The following is a 21,856-nucleotide window of genomic DNA, read 5'->3' as shown; positions in this document are numbered from 1 at the left end:
GATAGCAAGGGGGTCTTGTGTGGAAAAAGCCACTGGAAGCTGCACAGCATGCCACCTTCCCACCATCCTCACCTCTACACAGTATATTATCTGTCTGTACGGGGTTTCACTGTTTCAAGGCCAAGTTGTTCCAGCAACTCCTCTACATTATGTTCCTGCAATGGTGATTCAGTTGATGTATGTGGGTGTGGATCTTGTACAGATTTCTGTATCAATTATTGGTTTAGGAATGCACTGTGCTGTCTTTGTAAGTGTTTGTTTGATGCCCCTTTATAATCTTCAGGTTTGAACAATACCAGTGGCAGCCAGATAATCTGGTGGTACATAAACTAGTAATGTCACATCCTAAAATATATCATTACAGTGCAGTCTCTCAAAGATATACTAATCCCTTCAATGTCTCTCTTCCAGGCTAACCCTCCTCCCATCATTGTAAATGCAGACTCCCTGGACCCAGGTCCTTATGTAAGTATCTCTTCAGCGTGGATCTTGCATTTTGTGAATGCTTCATTATTACACGGTTATTATTCAGCTTCTCTTAAAAAAGAACATTCAAGCTTTTAAACACCAGGATACAGACTGTGGTTTGCTCACGAAAAAAGGAAAGATCATTCTAGCGCTAGGACCCTACAACATAATGAGCATCAAACAGTCCATTCTCAGCTCTGAGCACTGTCATCCTGCACCTTAATAAAGAGCACAGAATCACTCCATTCTCAGCTCTGCAGCACTGTCACCCTGCACCTTAATAAAGAGCACAGAATCACTCCATTCTCAGCTCTGCAGTACTGTCATCCTGCACCTTAATAAAGAGCACAGAATCACTCCATTCTCAGCTCTGCAGCACTGTCACCCTGCATCTTAATAAAGAGCACAGAATCACTCCATTCTCAGCTCTGCAGCACTGTCACCCTGCATCTTAATAAAGAGCACAGAATCACTCCATTCTCAGCTCTGCAGCACTGTCACCCTGCATCTTAATAAAGAGCACAGAATCACTCCATTCTCAGCTCTGCAGCACTGTCACCCTGCACCTTAATAAAGAGCACAGAATCACTCCATTCTCAGCTCTGAGCACTGTCATCCTGCACCTTAATAAAGAGCACAGAATCACTCCATTCTCAGCTCTGCAGCACTGTCACCCTGCATCTTAATAAAGAGCACAGAATCACTCCATTCTCAGCTCTGAGCACTGTCATCCTGCACCTTAATAAAGAGCACAGAATCACTCCATTCTCAGCTCTGCAGCACTGTCACCCTGCATCTTAATAAAGAGCACAGAATCACTCCATTCTCAGCTCTGCAGCACTGTCACCCTGCATCTTAATAAAGAGCACAGAATCACTCCATTCTCAGCTCTGCAGCGCACATGAATAAAAACCAGAACTGTCATAGCATGAAAATGATAAATGTATTAAAGCTGTTTCTTTCCTTATCTTCCAGGTAAATGGTAGCGATGGAATGTACAAATATGAAGAGATTATTTTGGAAAGGGTAGGTGTGATTAAGTGATGTCCTTTTCTTAGTATTTATTTATTGTTTTTTCTTTTGAGGGTAACAGCCAATGGGAGACACTAGGTGGCGCTATGCATTTCTGTCTCTCTTGCTCTGTCTCAGGGCCTGGGTTGTTGTAATATGTATCAGTGCAGCGGAGGCTGTTTGTTGAGGAAGCCTTCAAAGCATGGCCTCAGTAAAACTCTCACGTTAAGGCAAGGATTTCCACAATAGGACTCCTGCTCACAGAACAGCTCTTGTCAACGCCCCCCTCCCTCCCCCTTTGTTCAGTGGGGATACCTGCTGGTGAACGTGGTACTGAGCAGCTGCTTGCTTAGTGCACAGCCTGCTAAAAAGAGGCAGAAGCTGTAATCTTCCCAACTGTAGACTCCCCCGTAGTCCTGGCTGTCTGACTGACAAGGTGTACTGTTTGAGTCTTCTTGTTCTGTCTCCCTTTTGATCTAGTTAGACATCTCTTTACTGGTGCAGGTTCTGAGAAAGTAACAGATAGTTTATCCTGTTGTATCTATATAAACTACACAGAAAAACCGCTGCAGCAATGTCAATGAAAACTTCCACTTTTCTGGTCTGTTTGAGTACTGTGTTTATGCAGCATGCCAGACTCTTTGTAGTTGCCAGAGTTCTGATGAAACGCTTTTGTTTTTATTGCTCAGCATCATTCATTGTTTTGTCCGACTTTCATTAATTATGGAAAACTAAAATGAGGGCTTTTCCAGCTGTGTGCAGTATTGTCTTGTTGAGTAGTTTATAGAGCACTATCTTGTCAGCTTCAGTATTCTTTTGGCCCATTAACCTGGTTCGGTTTTTAGGATTTGTCAGATATGTAACACATTTCTGGTATTCATCTGATATGAAAAGGAATGCATTGTTTTAAAAACTGCACTTCTCAAAATGACACTGTTTTACAACACTTCTGTAAAAGGTGACATCATGACAAGTGTGATTATGACATCACACGTCAGAACCTGTGTAAACATCATGACATCAGAATATGGCTTTGGCTGGACCTTGTCATTCTTCTGTGGAGTTCACTGTAGAGACAGTTAGAAGCATCCGGTCCAACTCGCTGGACAGCATAATTTATAATTGCTATGTTGGATTTGGAATTATTCCAGGTTTCAGTCCCTAAATGTCTAGGGTGCTATCCTGTGTCATGAATATTGATAGTACAGTTTATCTACCTTTCCAGCAGTTTCAGACAGGACAGATCTGTGAAAGGCAGCTTGTATCTTCAGAGAGTACAACTATTTAAATATTTGAAGAACCATGTATACAAACACTGTCACTGCTACTCCTGTCAGCAACTCCACAATGTAGTGCACAAGTATGGAAACACAAACAGTGAGATGCAGTCCCTCTGGAATTCACCAGATCCTCACCCATAAGTATTACTCATCTGGATTCAAAGTATGCAGTAAGAATCATTATTATTATTAGTTTATTTAGCAGACGCCTTTATCCAAGGCGACTGACAGAGACTAGGGTGTGTGAACTATGCATCAGCTGCAGAGTCACTCACAACAACATCTCACCTGAAAGACGGAGCAGAAGGAGGTTTAGTGACTTGCTCAGGGTCACACAGTGAGTGAGTCAGGATTTGAACCGGGGGCCTCCTGGTTACACGCCCTTTTCTTTAACCACCGGACCACACAGCCTCCTATATGCTGATTGAGAATGGTATAGAGAACAGTAGTATTGATCAGTCAGTATTTGAATTCAGTTATTTAAAAAAAAAAAATGAACTGTATTTGTATTGTATACTTTTTTCATCAGGGTAACTCCGGTCTGGGATTCAGTATTGCTGGGGGAATCGACAATCCACACATTCCAGATGACCCAGGGATTTTCATCACTAAAATAATCCCGGGAGGGGCTGCAGCAATGGACGGCAGGCTGGGGTAGGTGCAACCCCCCCCCTTTCCTCTCACCCCAAAAACAGGAATAGTTTTGGGGTGGAAAGCTGTGACTGTGCAGCTGTGTACATCTGTATGTGTTTGTGTGCTTCACATTGAAGCTTTACAATCACACATTTATTTTCCAGAGCTCCTTAGAGGATTGATGCCCCGTGCCAGCTCTGGGTTTAGCTAATTTCATCCTTCTACTTTGTATGACTTTGTTTGGTGTTAAAACAAGAGAGGGTTTTCAATACGTTGAAACAGTGATCTCATTCCTTTTTTCAGGGTTAATGAGGGGTTACATTCTCTCTCTCTCTCTCTCTCTCTCTCTCTCTCTCTCTCTCTCTCTCTCTCTCTCTCTCTCCCTCTCCCTCCCTCGCAGGGTGAATGACTGTGTGTTGCGAGTCAATGAAGTCGATGTGTCGGAGGTGGTGCACAGCCGGGCAGTGGAGGCGCTGAAGGAGGCGGGGCCAGTAGTGAGGCTGCTGGTGAGACGAAGACAAGCTCCACCCGAAACCATCATGGAGATCAACCTCCTCAAGGGACCGAAAGGTGAAGAAACACACACACACACACACACACACACTCACTCACAACATGTATGCTATACATGTTTAATATTTAATCTTTTATCTGATATGTGTTCCTAATAATATTCTTTTACAGTTTCTGCACTTATGTTTGGCATGTTTCTTATAGTCAGCAGTATCTTTTACCCTAAGGGTAATTTAGTAAATATCTAAAGTATTCCTTTAAGTTGAACAGGGATTACATTTTTGAAATTAAGTCAAAATAATAATTAAACCTGTCAATGGTATGCATCCACCTGCTAATGTTTGGAAATGCAAGCCTGTGGTGACACTTCCTCACTGGTTTACACAATGAAACACTCGCATGTGTGCTGTCTGCATGGCTCACCTGCCTGTGTTGTGGATTCCAGGACTGGGTTTCAGCATCGCGGGGGGGATCGGGAATCAACACATCCCCGGAGACAACAGTATCTACATCACCAAGATCATCGAAGCAGGAGCTGCGCAGAAGGATGGCAGGCTGCACACTGGGGACCGCCTGCTCGCTGTGAGCTCTCTTTCTTACCTGTTTATCTGCAGTGTGAGATGGGCCCCCCTCTGTGCCAGTGTGAGATACAGCGCCTCTCTGTCTCCCCGCAGGTGAATAACATCAATCTGCAGGACGTGCGTCACGAAGAGGCTGTGGCAGCCCTGAAGAACACCTCTGACATGGTCTACCTGAAGGTGGCCAAGCCGGGCCCTGTACACATGAACGACATGTACGCCCCCCCAGACTACACCAGCAGTACGTAGCCCTTCTTCTAGCTCCTGTCTGTGACAGCCAGCGTTCGTGCAGTTTGACTGAATTGTACAGTAGTCGCTGTAAGCCTTTGCTGTTTTTTTTCCAGATGGGTAACAACTGTATCTACAGTAGCAAATCAATGCAAGCCAATTTATGATTTGTTCTGGTTATCGGCAGGTCTGCTGTTGCGTACTGCGTGTTTCAATATCTCTGTTCCCTTTTCTCTCTCTGCAGCATTCCCCGCTATGGTTGATAACCACGTCAGCCACAACTCCAACATGAGCTACCTGGGCGGAGTCGAGAGCAAGCCCACCTACCAGCCTTCTCAGGTCACGCCCTCCAGGTACTCCCCTGTCCCTCGTCACATGATCGGGGAGGACGACTTCACCAGGTCAGTGGCTGCTGCGCTCCTTTCCTTTTTTGGAAGGGAAGAGACCGATATTGTGGCATTTGTAAAGCAGACCCGCTGTTTCTATTCTTTCTTAAATATGGGTTGCAGTATATTACGATTGAAATTGATAGAATGGGCAGACAGAAGGCTTGAATACACTGGTAGAGCTGTGATTGTGCTAGCTGGTACACTGGTAGAGCTGAGACTGTACTGACTGGTGTAGGTTGTGAACAGAAGGTGTGTTGGCAGGTTCAGTGAAGGGTGGTGTCACAAGTCACGGAGCTGTGGGCGTCTTCACATCCACCCATTCACAGTGTGATTTCTGTACTCTCCCACCCACCCCCAGAGCTGAACCCATTTACAGTGTCGTCCACAAACAAGCGGAGTCCAGCCCTCCCTCCCCCCAGCTCTACAGCAGGGTGTCCCAGGAAGTGGGTCCTAGCCCTGCCCCCACTGTCCTGCGCCCTGGCCTGGCCCCCTCTTCCAGCAGGTACTAACCTTGCTACGCTAGTCCTCCTGCTGCTGCACAGGCTGCTGTGTGAGGGGGAGGCACTCACTGCTATGGACTGGCTGCTCTGCTCTGCAATGGGGGGTGTATTTTGCGTGTGTTTGTGGGGGGGCTTTCAGCTCTATTGGTTGGGGGGGGGCTGCTTCTGCTATTAAAGCCTGCAGTGCCTTCAAATCACAGATACCTGCCTGGGACCTACCTACAGAGAGGCAATGCCCTGTTGCTGAATATCTGTGGATTTGTAGCAGTCCATCTCAAACTGTCCATCTACATAATCAGCTATCTATCTGTGCTTCCAGTATATGGCACAGTATCTGCGCATGTAGACCGCAGTGTTTTCTCACATGGCTCCACACCCTCGACAGAGGAGAAGAATGGTTGTCCCACCGCTTCTCTTATATAAATATAAGCACCCTGCTCTGCTGCCACTACCATAAATGTATTGAAAAGCCATTCAAAACAATGACTAGCATTTACATTCCAGCTGCTGGCATACCTCAGTTACAGGCGCGAGGTAAACGGTCGCATTCACCCACATTCTGTACACGCACAGACCAAACCCGTCTGGCATTGCTATCGATATGAAATCCTCAAGCTCTCGCGTCTCTGGATTGCACAAACCTTGCATTTGAAGCTCTTCACTCCAAAACCAACACCACCACTCTGTATCACATATTTAAATGTATATTTAGATCTGCCACTGTGAAGCGCTTTGAGGTGGCATAGACATGTTACAAGGGTGCTGATGATAACGAGCGCCCTGCGCTTCACATCATTAATATCCAGCAACAAAGCTGGCACCGTCCTCCCTTGGATAATTAATGAAACAGAAAACAAACCCATACCAGCCGGAGTGACCCTCTGGCCCTGGCAGCACGTCACTGTACCGGAGGAAAACTTCATTCTGCGTAAAATAAACACAGAGAAATCAGCTGCCTGTTAATCACAAGGGAGAGACACACAGGGGTTCAGCTAGTGTTTCACAGCCAGGCTCACCACTGTTTACATTCCCCTGGTTTTTGAGCGCAGGGGGCTGGGGGAGAGAAAAGGCCCCAGAGCCTCACCATAGAAAAGTGGTACAATATACACCCACGAAGAGTAACTTACACCTTTCACTATGTGTTATATTTCCAAACTCCACATGCTAAAAAGTTTAAAGCTAAACTAAATAGATCTGCATTCAAAGTTTTAGGATTTAGGTTGGAAACTATGCAGAACAGGCTCTGGATTTAATATCACATGTTACCATGTCAACAGATATTTATTCAGTTAACCATAGTGTTGTTTAGAAGTGTAGCAGTGTGGAAGGCATAGTTCAGTTCTGGGCTTGGTGTGGAATATTGTGGGTCTGAGTAACTATGGTTAAGTGCAGTATGCCAACCTCATCACTGTTAGGGCTGACAAGTATATTTTCTAGCCTGTTTCTGGGTAGGAGAGGGTTAAGCACGTCTTGTAAACAGTGTGGAGTGTGTGTGTGACAGCTATAGCTGGGCTGCATCCCATCAGTGGCTCAGTGATCCAGTGTGTCTGAAACAGAGCAGCTCCGGGAGCCACCCAGAGAAAAACAGCAGAACAGAGACTAACAAGCTGTGAGAGAGCTAGGAGTGCGAGACTGAGACCTGCAGGGACTCTGCCTGGGACCTAGCAAACACAGGGCAGGACAGGACGTGGAAGAGGTCAAACCAGGACACCCAGGGGACAGGGACCACGCAGCAGAACACAACCACCACCCCTTGACCGCTGGGGTGAGGAGGGAGAGAGACAGACAGACAGACAGACAGGCGGTGTCCAGCAATGTTCACAGTTAACGTTTCCTCCTCAATGGCGTTTGTGAGGAATCCCTCAACGCATCAAGCCAAGAATCAGTCGCCCTTCAGGCTAAAGAACTGCGAGCCCAGGTAACCAAGGTAACCCATCTGTCTGAGAGGGGCTTGCACGCCTCACTCATTTCACTGATGTCTTGCACACCAGAGCTGGCTGTTGTTTTTCCTAGAACGGCTTATTATTGTCCTCCCTAACAACGTTGATTTCTCCACATGCTGAAAGAAGCACAGTGCAATCCTGTTCTCTCTTTAGTTCTCTGATCAAAACAGAACTGTTAGGTGACATATGTAATTCTTCAACACAGTTAGGGGGAATCATAATATGTATACATTTATAAGAGACATAGTATTGCATGGTCGTGATGCACATCATGTATACACAGTATATGTGCTGTGGAGTATGCACAGAGTTCCTCTGCACTTCATAAGAGAAACACCAGTCTCTTAGAGGTGCAGATGCAGAAATTTCCTCCCGAAAAATATTCGCAAAATAGTCGTGAACACTTATGGTGAAATCCAGGACTTACTCCTTGTTAGATTTCCAAAGCATTAACTTTACATTGCTTCAGAGGCTGAAGACGAGCAGACACTGTTTATGCAGCGTTGATTGATAAATGGGGATCAGTTGCTTCATGTTCCCTGCTTGGCAGTGTTTCCTCTTGTTTTCATGACCTTTCATCTTCAGCAGCTGACGTTCTCTGGACACAAGCACCGGAAAGTCTGAAATGTTTATTGGCTGATGATGTAATCTTAGTTTAAGTCTGAGGCAATGGGGCGGTGCGGCTGATGTCCTGTGTTTGTCCACTGGGGGGCACCAAGTCTCCTGACAGACAGCTAAACTTCCAGTGTCCATGTTCTTGATTGGCTGAGTCAATAATGTTGGGTCCTGTGCTGCTGGAGGGCCAGTTTAGATCTCTTTTCAGTGCTTGAGGATTCCTCTAGAGAGCATTTTAAAAACCTGCTTTTTTATTTTGGTATTTTCTTTGTGCTTCTGTATATTTTTGTACTTGTTGATCTTTTTTTTCCAACCCGTGGCTTCCCATTCCATCACTTTCTTTCCCTGTGTGGAAAAACAACATATGTTGCATATAAAACAATGCACACATGCAACATATTTAGCTTCATATGAACGTATGTGAAAGGGGCCCCTTACATACATGTATTTAAAGGGCTGTTTTATATTAAGTATGTACAGAATATAAGCATATGCAACATACTGTATATAAAATGTAAATGTCATACCTGATGCACACAAACCCATTTTGATTTGGGTCCTTTTTGTACCTTTGATGTTCTCATTCTTTCTTCCAGGGAGCCGCGGAAGATCCTGCTTCACAAGGGCTCGACGGGACTGGGGTTCAACATTGTGGGGGGTGAGGATGGGGAGGGGATCTTCGTCTCCTTCATCCTGGCGGGGGGGCCGGCAGACCTCAGTGGGGAGCTGCGGAGGGGAGACCGCATCCTATCGGTAAGCCTCCTTCTCCGTCCGTCCGTCCATCCAGACCTCTCTCCAGCTGTCATCTGTGCTCCTGCCTGTCTGTCTGTTGTAACAGAATCATGCCTCTCTGTCTGTCTGATTCACTGTGTCTCTCTTCTGTGTGTAGCTGTCTGCATGTAGTTTGAAATATACAGCATCTGCCTGTCTTTCTGTCACTGGTTTTCTTATCTCTGTAACCACCAGTGTCTGTACATCCAATTCTTGCATCTGTGTGTCGTCCTTTCTGTCTCTTACGTACTATTTCACTGTCTGTCGCTGTCTGTGCCATGCAGTTACCGAAAAAGTAGAATCCACACCTGTGAGCATGTGTGCCTGTCCTCTGCAGGTAAACGGGGTCAATCTGCGGAACGCCACACACGAGCAGGCGGCCGCCGCATTGAAGAGGGCGGGGCAGACAGTCACCATCATCGCCCAATACCGGCCAGAAGGTAGGAACCCAGGTGTGGACTCGCCTTTACTATCGATTCTTTCATAGGATCGTCCCATGGCTGTTATTTCACAGGAGTCAGGAACCGCCTGATCCCTCTGCTGTGATATCAGGGGCCGTGTGTGTTTACTTATTTGTTCAATGTTAATCTGTGTAACATTGAAAGCCTGCTTCCTCTCTCTCTCTATATGTCCTTCTCCCTCTCCCTGAGCGTTTCTGATCCCATTGGTTCTCCTTGATTCTCCCCCTTCCCATTGCCTCCTTCAGTCCCAGTATGTTTACTTTTTAAACAGATTTGGGGATGTCTGTTTCAAACGTACACCTTTTAGCTTTTTCTTTAAGATGGGCTCTGCCTTAATTCCCTTATTTGGTCCCGGTTTCTTAACATGTAGGTTTAACGTCTCACGTTGTTTTGTGAACCGCTGGTCCAAACCAGGCTGTTGTGTATATCCATGACATCTGCAGAGCACTCATGAATCTCCTGTGCAGCCCAAACAATACAGTATTGAGAATTTACATTATAACAGCACTCCACCTGTGCGGGGGGGGGGGGGGCACAGTCCTGGCGCATTGAGAATTTACATTATAACAGCACTCCACCAGGGCGGGGAGTATTGAGTATTTATGTGTGCACGTGTGTGTTTATTACACGTGTGTAGACCCAGGTCCAGTGAAATATTACTGATAAATATTACTGGTAAACCATTAATAGAATTTATGTCACGTTTCAGCCCCCACGTGCAATATTATTGCTTCACTGGTTCATCTTTTTGTGGCATGGGTGTGCTGGCCCTTTAATACAGGTAGCGCTCTCGAAGGGAGGGGTCGGGTTTGCAAACGATGTTCCGTGGCACCTGATTGGCTGCCTTGAGCCGGATTCAGTTTCGGGGGTGGCCCTTACGGAGTTCGACATCAGACCGGTTTGAACGGTTCGGGTTCTCGCGCCGGGTCGGAGGAAGGGCTCGAGACTGTAACATCGGGGCTCCCGACAGCTGGAAACAAGGAGAGGAAAGAGAATGGGCGAGTGAGCGGAGAGCAAAAAAAAAGAAAGGAAAGTAATAAGAAGAGAAAAACGCGTTCAGTTTGAACTTCAGAGAGGATTGTGTGTGTGTCGTATCGCGGTTGGGGGATGGGTACGCGACTACCTGCGGAATACTTCTGAGGAGAGCGCCAGGAATCTCCGCGATATTAAATTTCTCAAGACCCCGACACGACTCCGGGAGCGATTTCTGTAGTTCCGTCCGAGGGCGCCTTTCCATTCACTCGAGCCCCGGGAGGGAGGAGCGCTAAAGGAAGAAAGACTTTAGGGAAGCGTGTCTTCCCCGGAGCGGCTAGGATTGCGTGGGATTATTCGAGTGTTTCCCAACAGATGGTTTGGGGAGCCCCGACTGCTCTGCCTGACCCCGACCGTCCGAAAGAGGTGAGACAAGCACACCCAGGCCATACACACAGCATTTCAGTGTTTATGGGGAAAAACAAAACAAAAAAAACATTATACCTGTAAAAAAGAGTGAGGTCATTTATCTATTGTGTGTGTGTGTGTTTCTATTTTAGGCCGCCAAAAGGTCGCGTTTACACTGAAACATATATAATAATAACAATAAATAAATAAATAAACCACATTGAACTGGTAAACGTGTCTGATTTCTAATACTTATTTGGCGACTTAATTGTGTAAACTAGCTCAATTTGAACATAAAAAAAGCATTTTTTACAGAAACGATCTTACCTTTATGTAAGTGGAGTGTTTGGCACGCATGCACATCAGGTTCATAATTTTTTTGTTTTGTTTTGTTCCTGTCTGTCCAGCATGTTGTTATTGTTAATCGATGCTCCCAAGTGTTGAGAAAGTTAAATGGGTTCTCTCACCACTCATTACTAAATGTACATAGTATTTAATTTGATCCCTAAGGTGTTGTTATGACCCCTAACAGAATAATATATTTTGTTCTATTACTGTGCTGTTCTAAAGCGTCACGCTGAGTCCTGTGATACATTAAACAGTGTTAATCGAATTCATGACCTATTTGCCACTGAAAGTGGTAAACTTGAACTCCAGTTTAGGCTCGGTGTCTGTTTTCAGACCCGTCAGGTTTATCCGCATTTCCTGAAATGTGGCAGAATCGCGCCTGGTAAACTAAAGAAAAACGAGGTGGTCTTGGAATGGTAGTTATTTTCTGCACTGAAGTTTTCAACTGCACCAGTTATCAACAACGGGAAGACATAGACCTGTTGTTTCTGGTTGCATTGACTGGACTGGTTGATGGTTCCATAGATTGACAGAATTGCACCCCATATTACTGGGGCAACGAGGCCATTCTTTATGCAAATAGTTTTGGTAAACTTTGATAGTGTTTTCTTGTTCCTCATTGATAGGGATGAGCTCTCCATAGCTGTGTTCATATTCAAAACAATGAATTGCATGATCAGTTCTTTCTGCATGTAGTAAAAGGCCCACCTGGATTTTAGAACCATCTGTGATAAAGTTGGCCCTGACATGAAACAGGTGATGAGCTTTTCATTTTTTCTATATATTACCTACTGCAGACTTGGAGAATGTATTTTCAATACTTCTTTTTTGATGTACAAAGGAAAACTCCGATGTTAATTTGATGTCTTAGACTGGCTTTGATCTCGACACCAGGAGAGTGTGGTATCTGTTTCAGCATGTGCTTTCCATAGCTTTAATATTCTAGATAAAAGCTCTCATTTAAATTTCATTTCAAATCCCACCATAAAGATGGCAGTGAAGTACAAGGACAGGGGAAGCTGTTTTAAACAGCTGCGTGAAGCAAAAGGCTGTAATTGTGCAGCCCAGACTGGGGAGAGGGGAGCTGTGCTACACTGCTGCTTAGTATCATGCTGTAAACCATTGAGACACTGTGCTACACTGCTGCTTAGTATCATGCTGTAAACCATTGAGACCCTGTGCTACACTGCTGCTTAGTATCATGCTGTAAACCATTGAGACCCTGTGCTACACTGCTGCTTAGTATCATGCTGTAAACCATTGAGACCCTGTGCTACACAGTCGAGCGGTATTCTGCACTGTCAGGCTGTCCTGTTTACAAATGTAGCGTTGTTTACTCGCCATCAGTCCATGGTCAATATATAATTGTGTTTTCAAATTAAGCACCATATATGATTAGTCTTGTTTTTTCTGTTAAAGTACAAAATTCATGAGCTGTGCAGGCTGGCCTTTATAATAATGTTTTCCCTTGAAAACCAAAGATCCAATGAAAACTGTAAGCAGTTGATTTTTTTAATTTTGTAATTTTCCTTTTCCTGTGTTGCATTCATTACCAGTCTGAGTCTAGATGTTAACAGCCTTGAATTTAAAGTTAATGATTAATATGTAACCTGACTAACCTTCTCAATGAAACATTTAACTAGTTTACTTACATATGAATGCCCATTACATTATAATTCGATAGAAGAACAAAATTAATAACTCCTATATAAATTATAAATCGGAATAAAATACTGACAAACTGGAAGTATAGACTAGTGGGTTACTAAATCTGTAGCCAACACATTTATATCGTGGGTTAAAACAAACATTTGTTTTACAAAAGGTATTTCAGTGTATAGCTGAAAATATATGAATGGATCAATTCAGATATTAAGTTGACAAGAGAAAACAACATGTTGCTTCATCTTTGTTCAACTTCAAAGTATGTGGTTTTTCTTCTGCTTGCTGCTAAATGAACTATTTGGAGACCTGATAAATAATTTACATAACTCTGGGCAAAAGCAAAGAGCTTTCTGGCAACCGCTCCTGTTTTACCAGGAAGAGATCATCTTGTTTGCATGGGTAGCCTGCACTGAGCGACCTGTTGTAGAGTCTGCCTCTGCTGTTTGACCTTGGCCGGTGAGCGGAGGTTACCTGCAGAATGGTTTATAGTCCCCAGTAATATTTAACCAGCCAAACAGACTTCACTGATTGCTCACAAGAATGTGAGTGCTTGTCAATGGTTCTACTTTCCTTTTGATTCCTCCATTTGGTGTTTTCCAGCAAGCTTGATGCTAGTCCAAACCAAGCGGGCGTTCTGCTGTCTTGTGAAGATGATGATGATGATGATGATATAGCACCCTCTTCAGCTCAGCTTTTCAATCTGTAATTAATAGCTAACATGAATGAGTACAAAACAGACGTAATACATTGTAGTTTGCAGCACTCGATAGCAGTGCGCTTTTATTTCATTTAACGCTGTTAGTAGCTGGCTAATCTCTCAAGCCAGACTGCCTGCCTGTGTTTTAGATATCTGTCAACAAAGCCATTTCATCTGAATCCCAGCGCTTTCCCCTCCAGTACCATGCCAGCGTTTTCTGCCTTAGAGGGGAGAGTGCTTCCGACACCAGTGCTTGCAGTGTCGGGGGTTATTTGTTGTTCTGCCGAGGCCTGATGCTTTAGTAGTCAATGTTGTATAGTTTATGCCAGGTGGGTGCTAGTGTAGTAATGTGGATACTAAACAGCAGATGCCTGTGATGTTTTCATGCTGGCTGTATTCTGTGTTTATTTCCATTCTAAACTTGGCTCTAAACAACATTCTTTCTGTATGTTTAAAGAAGTGTCGCCATGACTGTTGCATTTTATTTCAGTGACTGCATTCAGAGTTTGATAGGTGGTTTTGTGAAAGTATTGATGATTTAGAAGTAAGCAGGTGTGTGTGTGAATATATATGTTTTGAGGTATTTCCTCCCCTTACTATTTTGCTTGTCTGATGTCTGAACTGGTTCTGCCAGCTTGCACGGGCAGGTTGGGTTTCACTGTACTCTGGTTGCTCGTGGTTACAGGCAGGTGGTTTCAGGTTACATCACCTGATGATGATATCCTCTGTCTCTCTGACTGCTGTGTGTGTGTGTTTAACCTCTTCCTTGCCTGAGGGGCTTGCAGACAATTTCTGTGGAGATATTAGTTAAGAGCCAACTTATCCCTTACCTCTAGGGAAAAGCTCAGATAAGGGTGCTTGTTCATGGGTGTCTTTCAAGCAAATTCGTTGGCTGGTTCATTATTTATTACCACTTAGCAGACAGAGTGTCAAAGATGAGTCCACGCTCTGAAAGTTATATTGAAGCACAGTCTTGTGTTATCAATTGAGAGCATATGTTAGTGTTTATCAGAATCCGTGTGGGGGGGAGGGGACTGGTAATGGTCCCTTCCACCCTCTAGTTTTTTTCATGTGGACTGCACTAAACTTTCAATTTCGTGAAGGGACCCATTACTGTTGAAGGTACTCCCAAGGCACTGCTGTTTATTGTGGACTTTGTCTCTGAAATCTGCTTTGGGCTAGGCAATGGGGTCATCTTCCAAGCTATTTAGTTTCTGTAATAAGTACCTAAAAAGGGCCCTGCTAAGATACTGTGGATAAAGGATATAAACACTCCCCAGTTATGCACACTTCTTTTGTCACCTCTTACTTTTCCCTCGCTTGCAGAATACAGCCGCTTTGAGTCCAAGATCCACGACCTGCGGGAGCAGATGATGAACAGCAGCATGAGCTCTGGGTCAGGGTCCCTTCGCACCAGCGAGAAGCGATCCCTCTACGTCAGGTACAGTACCAACATTCAGCTGTTCTGAATTCATCTTGCTACCAGCACACTTCAAAACAGAACAGATGGATGACATTGCTGGAGAAGAAAAGGAAAATACAGTGGGGCTGCAAGAGAGTTTCTACTGATGGTTACATTAGGGCTTGTTAATGCAGTAGGGACATAGCAAATGAATACACCTCTAAGTGATTCATTGTTTTTTAATGTACTGCACATTTCATTCAGATGGCAACAGTAAATGCCAACAGTAACACAATAGCAACTGGCCGACTCATTAAGAAAACACAAATTACGGAAGATGAACGGACCGTTCTGCTGTTGAGAGATTTCTTCAGATTGGTGATGGCGAGTTTAACTGTACATGGCAGATGTAATTGTTCATAGTTTCCTAAGCCTGGATTTATTGTTCAAATGCAGAACCAACTGGAATTTGTTGTCCATAATTAATAGACACAATAAAGCAGTTTATAAAATGCGGTGCCCAAAAACTGGGTGTGTCAGATTATTATTATTATTATTATTATTATTATTATTATTATTATTATTATTATGTAATTTCCCAGATTCCAAAGTATTCATTTCTGGGAGGCCTTCCAAACAAATGGATCTTAATAAAAAAAAGACGCGTTCTGGATTTAATGATGACTTTTCAGTAGTTGCTCTTAAAGTTTTCTCTGAAACCAAACGAGTCTGGCTGCTGCTTACTCTTTAAAAGGCCCCTGTTTGTTTAGCACCCGTAAACACATTCCCCTGCTCCAAAATAATCTGCTGGAAAACATCAGCCTTAATATTACGTGACAAAGGTTTTACTGGTGTTCTACATTGTCACGCAAGAGAACTCTAGAAGTAACTGTATGTATGCATTGACCCTAGAACCTTTCTAATCCCTCCCATCTGACCTGTTAAATGCCTACATTTACTTTTTACTCACCATGTGGAACTAGGCATTGAAAACATTTGACACATTATTACTGTTAATGATAAACTTGTACTATTGTACAGAAGGCATTCAGAACAAAGTGTTTACTGACAAGGGGGAGTGGAGGCTGTTAAATGTGTATATTACTCGATTTTATCAAAAGTGTAATACATTGCATTCATAGCTGAAAAATGGGGATCAGCGTTTTCTCTTTTATCCCTCTGCCATTAGTTTTGGGGTAAACACTACAATATTTTTGTGTAAACGGGTGACCGAAAAAATACATGCACTAGCAGGACGTTTAATTGTGAAAGGCATGATCACCTGATCGACTTGTGCTAATTTCAAGTCCTGACCTGGAGGTTGTTAGAAGGGGGATTGGCAGCTGTTCTCAAACTGAGATTTGAATCCACCTCATTGCTTGATCAGGGTATTGCAGGTTATAAATGCAGGGCTTGTTTGTGTAGCTCTGTTGTATGAAGGGTATGAGGTCACTAATCCAGTGTGCTTTAAGCTGCACTGTGGACACAGCATTACTGCAGGACCATTAACAGCCTTTACTAATGGTGCATCCACGTGAGGGGAGCTTATCTATACCTGTCAGTATGCCACCGCCACTATTTTAACTGCTAATCTTCTGAACCATTTGAGATTTCAACTTCATATTTTAACAGTATAATTCACTTTGTCCTTTTGCCTAATGTGGCTCCTTTATTGTGCTTCTGTGACCTTTTTGATTTCCTGGATGATCGACGTAATGCTTTGGCAATATAAATGTTAACGTTTTATTTTTACAAACTACTGTATTCCATCAGAGATACCATTTATCCTTTTTGTTTTTGTTCCCAAAAAAAACAAAACATTTCTAGTTAATCAAAAGCTTTCCTGATTTGCTGCTGAAGAGTGGATCAGTGGGAGTGGGCCCCTGTAGCAAGCTTAATTAACCCTATCCTCCACTCTGCAGGGCTCTGTTTGATTACGACCGGACTCGGGACAGTTGCCTCCCCAGCCAGGGTCTCAGCTTTTTGTACGGAGACATCCTGCATGTCATCAATGCCTCCGATGATGAGTGGTGGCAAGCACGGCTCGTTACTCCACATGGCGAGAGCGAGCAGATCGGGGTCATCCCCAGCAAAAAGAGGTAGGCTAGCTTGAATGTCTTGGAGAATAAGAGAAAGAACGCGAGGGTGTGTACAGCACCTATCCAAGCACACAGAGAACATGTCATCCCCACAGTAGAGTCCTACTCGGTCATGGAGAGAGAAATATTTCACAGGAAACCACAGCTGCCACAGGGACACCAGAAATCCAGTGAGGCGCCCTGCGGTCCCTGTGGGTCTGTGTGTGAGCTTCACTTCTCTTATTCTGATTGTTAGGAGGAACTCATTCAGAAAGTTTGTACTTGGACTGCAGTGAACAATTGTTAACCTCAAACGATGATATGTAGTGGAAGGGTACGATTCCCATTCAGGAAGATTGTCAAATGACTTTCCCTGAAACTAACAAGTGGAGGAGCTGAGCAAGGATCCTCTAGCTCCCAGTAATTGTATCTGATCAGTCTGAGCAGTTAATAGCTATTGAGTCTGTAAATGTTTTGTTTTTTAATTGAGTTCCTGGAAAGTGCCTGTTAGACTTTTCTCTGGATATAATGAAAAGATTGTGTATTCTGCAGAGTTGAGAAGAAAGAAAGAGCGAGGTTAAAAACTGTGAAGTTCCACGCCCGGACCGGCATGATTGAGTCAAACAGGGTGAGTCTTGCTTCTTAATATATATCACTGCCCTTAGACACCATAGGTCAAGTATAGTACTCCTTAATCACCAGAAACCAACATGGAAGGAAACTGACCCAGCTCTCAATAGCGTGGGAACCAAAGGACTCCTGCCAGAACGATGGGGGGGTCACATTTCAGACAGTGTTTTAAATGTTTCCTCCTGGCAGCAAGGCTGTGTGGCAACACAGTGTGAAGAGACGCTGTAAAGTGTGGCAAGGCATTTTTCAAACATACTCCTCATAGTAAGTTTCTTGCAATTATTTATCTTGTTTAACATTATCAAATTGTCACATACATATTCCCAAGCACACAATCTAATTCTTGTTCCATTTACCACTCTGCAAGGTTTTACTTGCTTTTAGGATGAGTTTTGTGGAATGGTCTTTACTTTTATTCTATTTATTTTTCCCATGCATTTATCATATTTTCTTTTTGCATTCATTTGATCCACCCACCTGATGTGCCGTAATCATTGCCTTTGGTTCATTTCTTTGTTTTGCATGAGTAATGTTTGGTTGTCCGCATTGCATTGAAACACATTTTTTTTTTTTTTCTTTTTGTTTCATTTCTTCACTTCATCTTCATGTTTCTCAGCAGTCAGTCAAAGCAAAGCGCAAAAAGAGCTTCAACCTCTCGCGCAAGTTCCCATTTTACAAGAGCAAGGAGAATATTGGGCAGGAAAAGGTGGACATGGAACGTAAGTATCAGCGTGCGTGAAGACCTTGATGATGCATTTGAAGACTCCTCCTAAGCTATCCACCCCCACGCACAGGGGGAGGTTTAACCTCTGTTGGCTGAATAGTGCCGAAAGGTGTTGTAGACCTACTAACACTAAGACATTGTAGGCTTATCTTTCTTCCACCTTCACTCTTTCTTTTGCTCTCTGGGCAGACTTCTACATGCCTTTCACAAAGTGTGATGGCATGTGTCTGTTTTTATGGCAGAATTTTTTTCTGCTGTTTGTTTGAAGCTGGTTGTTTGCACGGAATGCAGAGGACTAAAATCCTGTCCTATGGTTGTCCCACTGAGGGTACTGAATGTCATTGTTGAAAGGGTTTCACTGTTTCCAGCAGACAACCTCTCAACTCACTGAATTCTGCACAGGTCTCTCAGCCTTTTCTCTCTTCACAGCACACTAACCTCCACTCTGTCTCTACTCTCTGTTTTTCCTTCTCTGCTCTCGTTGTCTGGAAATTCAGGACTTCCCAGGGTTAAGCGATGACTATTATGGATCAAAGAGTCTGAGTAAGTTTGGGGTTCCCATGTAGCTGTCCTCCTAATATAAAAGGGACTTGCGGATATACCTAAATTGGAGCCACAGCCTGTAGGCAATTGGTGGACTTTGAAATGAGCCCCTTAAAATGCAGTATGCTTGGGTTGTAGTTAAGAAGATTAAACTACAAATTGTTTTTATTTGCTTTTTACTCCTAGCTGTGACCTGAGCAAGTTCAAACTACAAGAAGTCTCCTGAATGTAAAGGGTTTGCTCAATTTAAACACAATTCAAGGAAGCAATTCATTTCCTATTGCTGGCTATCCTGACGAGAGAAGGGGAGAATTGGGCTTTTGTTTTGTTTCCTCATTTTTCTTTCCACCACACAAGAAATTAAAAACACACATTCATTATTACACTGATTCAGGGACACTTCCTTTAAGTAGGGGACTGTTAAACTAGACTTTTGCTGCGGGAATAATGGGTTGTGTTTACAGGCAGTTTCACGTTATTTCAGTTAAAAGTTAAGCTCAGTTTTTCTTCTTTTTTTCCTCCAGAATGTGTGACATCCAACACAAGCGACAGTGAAAGCAGCTCCAGTAAGTGGCTATCATTTCAATACTGATCTCTGGGGTTGGAGCCTTATCCATCTGTTTAATTTCAACCAGCTTTGTGGGGAGTGGGGCATTTTTAATGCTCCAAAATGTGTATTCTTTACATATGTATGTATGTTCCAGTGCAAATACTGGTGCAATTAATATTGTATTTATTTTTGCAGAGGGTCAAGAAGACACCATTCTCTCTTACGAACCTGTTATGCGACAGGAAAGTAAGTAATAAATACTTTGTTTTTCATTAAATGTCTCCCTCCATCTGCATGGTTAGTGTTATAGACTATGTAGACTAGACAGCCCAGAATTAGCGGTCTTTGAAACTGAAGTTGGAGATCAAATGAAGGCATGCAAGAAATGTTACTTCTACAGTAATTGTGTTTTTTATTTTGTTTTGTTCAGTTCACTACACCAGACCTGTGATAATCCTGGGCCCAATGAAGGACAGAATAAATGATGATCTGATTTCAGAGTATCCCCACAAGTTTGGATCTTGTGTACCACGTAAGTGTTTCCTTCTCCATATCCCTGCACACACTGATCCACAATGCACTGTTGAAGTGACTCTCCCTCTTGAATCTGTGTGCTCCTACAGACACTACCCGGCCCCAGCGTGAGACCGAGCTGGACGGCCAGGACTATCACTTTGTTGTCTCCAGAGAGCAGATGGAGAAGGACATTCAGGATAATAAATTTATTGAGGCAGGCCAGTTTAATGAGAACCTGTATGGGACCAGCATCCAGTCTGTGAGGGCTGTTGCAGAGAGGGTACGTAGAGTGTCTTTTTTTAATTTGTGTGCCAGACTGATGAAAGATATATGTTTTGTCAAATAAAAAACTTGGCAAATTTATCATGGACACTATTACCTGTCTTGTGATGTAGAATATAAGTTTCTTAGAAGCTATCTCTCAAGGCTGTTGCCTGAAAGTACTTTAGAATCGGAGGAATTCATAAATTAATAATAAAATCAAAGTACTTTTACCTGAGAATGCATTTGCGTTTTTGTTGGGAATTGTGCTCGATATTGATCTGTTAAGTGGAATCAGGAAAAAACAGATTCCTCCTTATTGATGGTACAGAGCACCATCTGCTTTGTGTTTTTTGTATGGTACATCAACACTGAACTCTCCTTCTTTATAGGGAAAACACTGTATCCTGGATGTGTCTGGGAATGCCATAAAGAGGCTGCAACAAGCACAACTTTTTTCAATTGCCATTTTCATCAAGCCAAAATCCATCGAAGCCCTTATGTAAGTGAGAAACAACAGTGGCCTTTATTTGGCCGCTCCTGCTCCCATTTTTTTGCATTTTTTCAAATGTGCATGTATTCATGTGACCTTTTCTTTTAATAAATGCCACAGCACCAGTTTGAGCAATTAGGTAGATCGAGCAGAGAAAGCTGAGGTGGAGCGTTAAGCTGGCTGTGTGGGTGCCGCATTTAAGCTGTTTGTATAGACAGTAACAAAAAATCCCACTGATGACACTCTGAAGTGTCATTCTGCACATGGGTGAGCTCCAAACAAGCACTGCATCAGTGCTGCCCACATAAACCATGAAAATGGCTGCGTAAGACCGATCGGTGTTCTAACCTGCTCTTTTTTCTTCTAGGGAAATGAATAAAAGACAGACGTATGAACAAGCCAATAAAGTCTTCGACAAGGCAGTGAAGCTGGAGCAAGAGTTTGGGGAGTATTTTACAGGTGGGTTCTTCTTTTTCAACACTGCTATAGTTGAAAGATTTGCTTACTTTTGATGTGTGTGTGGGGTGGGGACAGGCTACCCTTGCATCATGAATGTGTCTAATCACATTGGGTTAAACCTTCACATATGTACCTTCGCTGAAGTCAAATAAGGCAATTTCATTTGTCGTTTTTAAAATATGCTTTAAGTGACATATTAAGGTATTATGGCTAGTCTGTCGCTTATTCACAGTTAGTACAGTTCCTATTCTTGTTTGGGGATTTGCAGCTTGCTACAGGACACACATACTGTGGTACATTTTTTGAATCACAGCTTCAGCACATGTTGTTAACCCACTTCCAATTTTATATTTGTTTAGAGCAAAATGTTTTTGGTGGTAATCATGACAACAAAGGGTATGTAGGTGGTAACATACATGTGTCTAGGATGTAAATAAAATAGTCTGTTCCCACGATGTATCCTTTGGTACCTCATCAGCCAGTCATGGGTCGCTACTGTCATTCACAGTATACGTTATAAGTCTTTGTGACAAATGTCCATGTCTAATTTGTAGAAATCCAGAAGGTCTGTATTGCAGTCTGCAAGTTGCATGCCAATTACATTATTACATATGTCTTATATGAAACGTATGAGTCGTTTGCCAGACCATTTAAAGTATAGTTCAAATGTAAACCGTTCTAGAATTTAAAGCAAATGTGATTCCATGTCGGTACCAATTC

The 21,856-nt window shown here is 43.3% G+C and overlaps 1 protein-coding gene across 7 annotated transcripts in view; it reads left to right on the top strand.

Moving 5' to 3' along the window:
- Window positions 1-21,856, top strand: part of LOC117412180 (disks large homolog 3-like) — a 62,916-nt gene that overhangs the window by 37,706 nt on the left and 3,354 nt on the right. For 2 of the 7 annotated variants that reach the window (XM_058989392.1, XM_034903749.2), the window contains 19 exons: window positions 412-465; window positions 1,444-1,494; window positions 3,289-3,413; window positions 3,793-3,962; window positions 4,351-4,487; window positions 4,580-4,724; window positions 4,956-5,112; window positions 8,755-8,911; window positions 9,267-9,381; window positions 14,807-14,921; window positions 16,805-16,981; window positions 17,513-17,588; window positions 18,207-18,309; window positions 19,382-19,423; window positions 19,603-19,653; window positions 19,838-19,939; window positions 20,031-20,203; window positions 20,577-20,686; window positions 21,045-21,136. In XM_058989392.1, the coding sequence (XP_058845375.1) occupies window positions 412-465; window positions 1,444-1,494; window positions 3,289-3,413; window positions 3,793-3,962; window positions 4,351-4,487; window positions 4,580-4,724; window positions 4,956-5,112; window positions 8,755-8,911; window positions 9,267-9,381; window positions 14,807-14,921; window positions 16,805-16,981; window positions 17,513-17,588; window positions 18,207-18,309; window positions 19,382-19,423; window positions 19,603-19,653; window positions 19,838-19,939; window positions 20,031-20,203; window positions 20,577-20,686; window positions 21,045-21,136 (2,152 nt within the window). Of the gene's footprint in view, window positions 1-411; window positions 466-1,443; window positions 1,495-3,288; window positions 3,414-3,792; window positions 3,963-4,350; window positions 4,488-4,579; window positions 4,725-4,955; window positions 5,113-5,458; window positions 5,603-8,754; window positions 8,912-9,266; window positions 9,382-14,806; window positions 14,922-16,804; window positions 16,982-17,512; window positions 17,589-18,206; window positions 18,310-18,811; window positions 18,858-19,381; window positions 19,424-19,602; window positions 19,654-19,837; window positions 19,940-20,030; window positions 20,204-20,576; window positions 20,687-21,044; window positions 21,137-21,856 lie in introns of all 7 variants that reach the window. The other 5 variants (XM_058989396.1, XM_058989394.1, XM_058989393.1 and 2 more) reach the window with 5 other exon arrangements.

The sequence above is a fragment of the Acipenser ruthenus genome, chromosome 16 (genome assembly GCF_902713425.1).
Source record: "Acipenser ruthenus chromosome 16, fAciRut3.2 maternal haplotype, whole genome shotgun sequence".
Classification (NCBI taxonomy): Eukaryota; Metazoa; Chordata; class Actinopteri; order Acipenseriformes; family Acipenseridae; genus Acipenser; species Acipenser ruthenus.
This window is presented reverse-complemented; position numbering and strand designations above follow the sequence as displayed.